The 7,200-nt window shown below is 55.6% G+C and overlaps 1 protein-coding gene across 1 annotated transcript; it reads left to right on the top strand.

The window, feature by feature from the left end:
• Positions 1-1,792: 1,792 nt before the first annotated feature.
• FOXI1 (forkhead box I1) lies at positions 1,793-5,576 on the top strand. The gene is made up of 2 exons (XM_004428540.3): positions 1,793-2,370; positions 3,865-5,576. Exons 1-2 carry the CDS (start codon positions 1,794-1,796, stop codon positions 4,422-4,424), a joined length of 1,137 nt encoding a protein of 378 aa, XP_004428597.2. The 5' UTR covers position 1,793; the 3' UTR covers positions 4,425-5,576.
• Positions 5,577-7,200: the final 1,624 nt, after the last annotated feature.

The following is a 7,200-nucleotide window of genomic DNA, read 5'->3' as shown; positions in this document are numbered from 1 at the left end:
TTTCAGAGTCACTTGTTTCACTGTTCCACGGCGGGGACAGGTGGTTCCTCAGGGCCTGGGAGGATGCCTCCCACCCAATTACCTGAACTCATCCTCTGGTCACCAAGATGCTGCCACTGAGATTTATTCCATGGCGTCCAGGTTTCCTACGTGCATCCTGATGCCGCTGTGGAGGGGAGCAGAGAGAGGAGGGGAGAATCCTCTGAGAAGCACCTCCTCCAGCTGAGACAGTAGGCAACCTCCTTCTCTGGCCTCAAAGGCACATGGGGTCTGGAGGAAGAGAGGAAGCTGAATGGGGAGAAGGAAGTAGAGGTGGGAGGGTAGGAGGGATGGTGACCAGAGAGGCTCGAAATATTAACTGCTGATCCCAGAGAGAAGTCTCAGGCTGCTACTGAAGGCTGCTCAGGGGACAGCAGCCTATGCTCTGAGAAGGGGGACCCAGTCCCCAAGCTGAAGGCCCACCCGGGGGATGACAAGTCATCTCCAAGCTACAGATGGAGAATGGAGCCCAGATAGGGGGACTGGCCACAAGGCTCGGAGAAGCTGGGCCAGGCTGGAGCTCCTGCCTCTGGAGCCTGAGGCGGAGATGGGGTGAGGGGAATGGCCAGTCGAGGAGGTGAGGGCTCTCCTCCTGCCCTCAGCTCCCCAGGCCTCTGCAAGCTGAAACATGAAAGGACTTTGATCAGATAAGGAGCTGGGACCTGCCTTGTCCCTGCAGCCAGAAAGAAACTTGGATAGTGCAAGTTCTCTCGTGTTTTACCCTGAAGTCTCATTCACATTCTCTTCCTTTGTTGTTATTTTTATGAGCTCTGCTCCTTTGGGAGAATCCACGGACCTTGTGCACAGCTCCTTCTCTGCGTGCCTGCAGTGCGTGCTTGCGTGTGTGTGTGTGTGTGTGTGTGTGTGTGTGTGTGTGTGGAGGGAGGCTCTCTGTAACCGGCTGCCTCTCTGCTCTCCTTGTTCTCCAGGGCCAGGCTCTTTCCTGGAAACTCCAGAAAGTGTGTCTTCCATCAAAAGACAAAATATGTGGCTTCTGATAAACTGCCTCGCCCAGTCAGGATGAGGGGGCAGAGAAGGAAGGTCAGGTGGGAAAGCAGAGGGAGTCCGAGGATGTGTCTCCGAGACACAGAGAAAATGTGAGACAGAGAGAGAGAGAGCAGAAGGCCGGAGAGAAGCAGAGATGTGAGGAAGTGAGGGAGAGGAGACAGAGAAGTAGAAGGAGCTGGAAACAAGCTCAGAGAGAGAGAGTGAGGGAGGGAGACGTGGCCAGAGCAGCACACAGAAAAGAAGCAGGAGGAGAAAGGAGAGAGAGAGAGAGAGAGAAGACATAACAGGCAAAGAGAAGGGAAAGAAAATGGGAAAGAAAGACGGAAAGAAACAAAGAAAAAGATGCAGAGGGGACGACAGGGCAGAGAGAAGGGGAGAGAAATGGGAGAGGCAGAGAAAGAGGCAAGAGAGACAAAATGAGACAGAATGCGGTGATGAGCAAGAGGAGAGCCAGTGAGGAGAGGGAAAAGGGCCCGGGGCGGAGAGGGGCGCCCCCGTCGGTGCTAACTCGGCTGTGCCGCCGCTCTGAGCGCGTCACTGGCGTGCGGGGCGGCGGGAGGCCCGCTCCCCTTGGCACGGCCGTCGGAGGAGGGCGGGGCGGGCCCGCCGCATGTGGCCGCCCCTGGGTGGGGCCGCCGGCCAAGCCCGCGGGGGTATAAGTGGGCGGCTGGGGCCTGCGGAGCACCTGTCAGGAACAGCTCCCTGTGCAGGTGCCAGGCAGGTGGCTCCGCCAGCCCAGCCGCACCATGAGCTCCTTCGACCTCCAGGCGCCCTCCCCACCTCGCTGCAGCCCCCAGTTCCCCAGCATCGGCCAGGAGCCCCCCGAGATGAACCTTTACTATGAGAACTTCTTCCACCCCCAGGGCGTGCCCAGCCCTCAGCGGCCCCCCTCCTTCGAAGGAGGTGGCGAGTACGGGGCCACCCCCAACCCCTACCTTTGGCTCAACGGGCCGGCCATGACTCCGCCGCCCTACCTGCCCGGCACCAACACCAGCCCCTTCCTGCCCCAGGCCTACGGGGTGCAGAGGCAGCTGCTGCCCAGCATGTCCGGCCTGGGGGGCGGCGACCTGGGCTGGCTGCCCATCCCCTCGCAGGAGGAGCTGATGAAGCTGGTGCGGCCCCCCTATTCCTACTCGGCGCTCATCGCCATGGCCATCCACGGGGCGCCCGACAAGCGCCTGACCCTCAGCCAGATCTACCAGTACGTGGCCGACAACTTCCCCTTCTACAACAAGAGCAAGGCCGGCTGGCAGAACTCCATCCGCCACAACCTGTCGCTCAACGACTGCTTCAAGAAGGTGCCCCGCGACGAGGACGACCCCGGTAAGGGGGCTGCGAGCGCGGGTGGGGAGGCCGCCAGCCCTGTGGGGGAGGCCCACTGCTTCAGCAACGTCCCAGGAAGGCTCACTTCATTCCTCCCTGAAACCTCATTCTAGAAAGCTCTGAATATGGCCGTGCCTCCCAAGACTGGGGGCTGAGGGGAGTCAGCAGTGAAGGAGACCGTGGGCCCTGGAGGCAGATTTGGGTTTCCATTCTCGCTGCACCGCTGACCAGTCAGTGACCCCGGGCAGGCTAGATCTCTGAGCCTCAGTTTCCCTGTCTGAAAAATAGGGATGGTAACGGTGGCTCCTTGCAGGCTTGTGGCAGGGTCATGAGGTAATGGGTGCCAACAAGTGCTCCAGGGCAAGCAGTAATTGCTGTGATGAATCTGAAGCCCCAGCGCCCAGCTCATGGAAAGGCCTTGGGGGTGGGCGATTGGACTAGACGATGCCCAGGTGCGTCCTGCCTGCTGGGAAGAGATGGGACATTTGATGAGCAACCACTAAGGGCCACAGTGAGCTGCCTGCCCTTGTTATGTAATCCCCTGTAATCCACCCCTGCAGGGTAGCTTTTATTAAACCCATTTTACAGATAAAGAAAATAACACTGAGGTGAAACAGCCCCCCTGGGGTGACACAGATGAAGTGATAGTGATGGATCATGAATCTGAATGGAGATCCAACACCAAAGACTGTGAACTTCTCCTTTTTAATGATGAATTTCTAAAATACAGAGACTGCAGAGAGTGATATATAGTCATGTATCCATTTCCTAGAATTAAAGTCCATTCTTGTTCCACCACAGGAAGCCAGGGTCAGGCTCAGAGGACCCCACCTCTGCCCCCTTCAAGGCTGGGGAGGGCGGGACTGTCTGTCCCCCAGAGGAGGGCAGGCGTCCTGTCCAATGACTGGCCTCCCCCTCAGGCGGAGAGACGAGCAGGCAGAGTGCAGGCTTCCCTGGGGCAGCACCTCACAGTTACAAGGCCCTTTTACACATGGACATTTGTCCTTTCTCACCGTCAGCCTGCGGAAGAAGGGACAGATACGACGGGGCCACTTTTCAGACTAGGAAACCGAGGGTCGCCCAGGGTCCCTCAGTCAGTCAGGAGCAAAGCCGGGACTCAAGTCCATCTTGAGACTCCATGCCCAAGGGAGCCCTGAATTTTTTCCTGAGTTTTCTTTCAGGACAGCATTGGAGGAACCCCCCCCATCCCCCGTTCTTGACCTTCTTAAAGAGATCTGCGCTGTAAACTCCTTCACCGCTTGCCTCACTTGCTCTGTGCCCCCAGAGCGCCTGGGTGTGGGGTGGGTGCTTGAATGAAGGTGGGTGTGCTGAGGTGTGTGGTCGGTTGGTGGAATTCCTCCATTCTCAGTCCCTGCCTTTTGTGCTCTGTCTTCTGCATTTGTTACCTTTGTTTTTAGTTTATGACAATAAAAAGGAACAGAAGCAAAGCATCTTGTCAATCTCGCTACTTACCTTCTCCCACTTTTGCACCAGGCAAAGGGAATTACTGGACCTTGGACCCCAACTGTGAGAAGATGTTCGATAATGGAAATTTCCGCAGGAAGAGGAAGAGAAAATCGGATGTTTCCTCCAGCACGGGCTCCTTGGGCTCAGAGAAAACGGAGACCAGTTTCCTGGTGGGCAGCCCCAAGACCACGGAGCCCCAGGACATCCTGGACAGCACTTCCCTGGGCACCACCGGCTCCCCAGAGAAGCAGTCCTCCCCTCCGCCATCCGGCACCCCTTGCCTCAACAACTTCCTCTCCACCATGACACCCTATGTGAGCGGGTCGAGCCCCGTGAGCCGCCCTGTGGCCACACCAGGACTGAGCCCTGAGCCCACTGACAAGATGGGACAGAACTTGCTGAACTTTAGCTCCTACACCCCCCTCAGCAACCTCAGCGGCCACGGGGGCGGGGGCGAATGGGCCAACCCCATGCCCACCAACGCTCTCGGCTATGGAGGCTCTGTCCTCAACCAATTCAGCCCTCATTTCTACAACAGCATCAACACGAACAATGTCCTCTACCCCAGGGAGGGCACCGAGGTCTAGAAACAGAACAGCTCCTGAGCCAGATGGACACGCCCAAGAGAAAAGCACTTGAGGCCCTCCATGCCAGCATCCCTGTGGTCCAGCACCTCTGAACTGCCCAGACACACACAGGAGGCTCAGAGGAATTCATCCTTTTTCTAGAACACTGTGTTAACCTTCTTTTTGTCACACATCCACACACACACTCACCAACCTTGCAGTGGAAATACTGGTGCCTGGATCGCAGTAATCATGGCGGCCACTTGTTGAGCACGGACTCTGTGCTGGGTGCTGTCATAGGCTCTTTGAAGGCGTGATCACACTTACTATTTACAGCCAGCTGTGGGGTCCACATGAACCTCCCCACTTAACAAATGAGGAAACTGAGGCTCAAGGAAATTAAGTAACTTTCCCAGGGCTGTACAAACTAGAAGTGGCAGAGCCAGGAGTCAAATCCGGGTCTATGTGACCCCCGGTTTGGGTCAACGGAGGCAGGGATGGAGGAATTGGTGAGCAGCTAAGAAAGGTCAATGTGAAAAGCTGATTATGGCAAGCATGTCCAAATCTCCCACTGCCTTCTGGCTGACCATCGAAAATTAGCACCAGCCCCTGGCACGTCTCATCCCGGTCCAAGTCCTTATTCTGTGCCCGCCACTTACCTGCAGACACTCCCTTTGCTTCCACTCAAGGAGGGAAGCTACCAGTGGGCTTACTTCCAGAAGCCCAGCCCCATGCCCCTGCAGGGCAATGTCCAGCCTCTCCCCACAGAGCGACATCACTTCCCCAGCCCTGGGGCCCTCGAGCAGGGCAGGGAGAGGAGTGGTATGCGCCCCAAACCCCCCTACCCCGGCACTGCCCTTCTGCAAAAATCTTGTAAAGCCCAATTTCCTGTGTGCACGTCATGGACCAGTGAGCTGGAGATGGCTGAGTCTTCCAAGAGAAACAAGGCTGAATAAGCACTTCCTTTCTTATGGCCAGGGAGAGGTGACTGTCTGAGAAAACAAGGCCTCCAGGAAGGGGCCTGCAGCCCGCCGCACAGGGGTCCACATGTGCAGCTCCTGGGACTTGTGTCTCGTTTTTCTGTGTACTTTATACGCCTGTGATGTTCCATCACAGCACACCCTGGGAAGTGTTTTTTGTTTTTTTTCTTATTTTCTTTTTAATTAAAAAAAAAAAAAGACTGCATGTGGCCTTTCTTGTGAGTTCTGTCTCTCATCTGCTGGGCAACTCAACATGGGGCCAAGTACAGCCTGGAGCTGATGGCTTTTGGAACAGGAGGCAGAGAAAGAATGGTTATCAAAGCTCTTTCCCTCCTCCACACCAGTGTGGAGACAGGACAAAGGGTACCAGTGAAAAGAGAGGTGCCTGGGGAATGGGGTAGGAGCATGGAAGGAACCCATCTATATTGAACACAAACCATGGACTGGGCATATCCCAGTCTTTATAGCTCATGCAATCCTTATAACTGTGCTGTGATCATTTAATCCCCCTAACAACCCTGTGAAGGTGGTATTGTCCCATTATACAGAGGAGAAAACTGAGGGTCAGGGTGGTTGAGCGATTTGCCTGAAGTCCACAGCCAGTCCATGCCCAGGTCTTCTGACTCCTGCACCTCATCATGCTGCAGTACAGCCTCAGATGTGGCTAATCCTAGTGGCAATGACAACAGTACTGTTGGCTACAACTCACTGAAAGCTGTGGGCCGGCTCTGGGTCAAGTATTGTGCAGCTGGGAGCTCTCCTCACAACGGCCCACGAGTATGTACACCGGCGATTCACTGGGGTCCTCACACAATGCGTGCTGGGGGAGTCGTGTGCGGAAGCTGGAGGTCTTCTAGTTGGAGTCTCCTTCTCGGGTGTGCATACAGAGGGCTCAAGCTGGGGCCCCTTGGCCACCTACACAGGCCATGCTAAACTGCGGGCTCTGAATCGGGTGGGGGCTCTCTTTCCCTGAAGTGACAGAGGGCAGGTGGTAAATAACAGCAATAACAACAATGATGATGATGATGATGATGATGATGATCACTGCAAGCTTACTCTGTGCCAGGCACTGTGTTAGGACTTGACCTGCTTTATTGCATTTAATCCTCAAAATAAACCAATGCAGTCCATACTATTGATCTCCATTTTATAGGCGAGAAAACTGGGGCCTGGAGAGATTCTGTAGCTTGATCAAGGACACACAGCCAAGATTCCAACGCAGATCCGTGGGTGCCATGGCTGAAATTTTTATCCGCTGCACTGAGCCCTGGGGCGCCCAGGACTCACCATGAGACAGCAAAATCAGGGAAACTGCGAAAAGAAAAAGCAGGGCCTCCTAGAAACCCCTCAGAGTCTTTCCTGGGGAATCCCTTCCTACAGGGAGCAGACTTCTCCTGGCAGTAGAGGCAGATGCGCTGGTGGCTGAGGGAGCTAAAGGGAAGGGATACAGTGTCAGACCATAAAAAGCCTTAGGAAACTCAGAATAGGCTGACTCCTTGCTGCACAGAAAGGAAACCTGAGGCTGGGAGAGGCAGGGACTCCACAAATATCACCCAGAGATGGGGTCAGAGGCAGAAGTAAAATGCAGGTCCCTGAAGCCCAGACCAGGATTTTTTGTCACTCTAGATCCCATTGCCACCAAATTTGCCCAAACTGACCCTAAAATCCCACCCTCTCCATTGATAATCTCACTGCCTGCTCTTCAAGCCCCACCCCTTCCCTGCAGCAGGTCTGTCCGGGGTGCGCTGTGGGCAAGACGCTGGGGGTGAAGGGGCCCAAAGAGACACCAGCCCAGCCCGGGAGAGACGTGGCAGTTT

This window comes from Ceratotherium simum, chromosome 4 (genome assembly GCF_057802395.1).
Source record: "Ceratotherium simum simum isolate JZ-2026a chromosome 4, ASM5780239v1, whole genome shotgun sequence".
NCBI lineage: Eukaryota > Metazoa > Chordata > Mammalia > Perissodactyla > Rhinocerotidae > Ceratotherium > Ceratotherium simum.
This window is presented reverse-complemented; position numbering and strand designations above follow the sequence as displayed.

Coding starts and splice junctions, on each gene's coding strand:
- FOXI1 (XM_004428540.3), top strand. CDS start 1,794: ATGAGCTCCTTCGACCTCCAGGCGCCCTCCCCACCTCGCTGCAGCCCC. Junction 2,371..3,864: donor CCGCGACGAGGACGACCCCG/GTAAGGGGGCTG, acceptor CTTTTGCACCAG/GCAAAGGGAATTACTGGACC.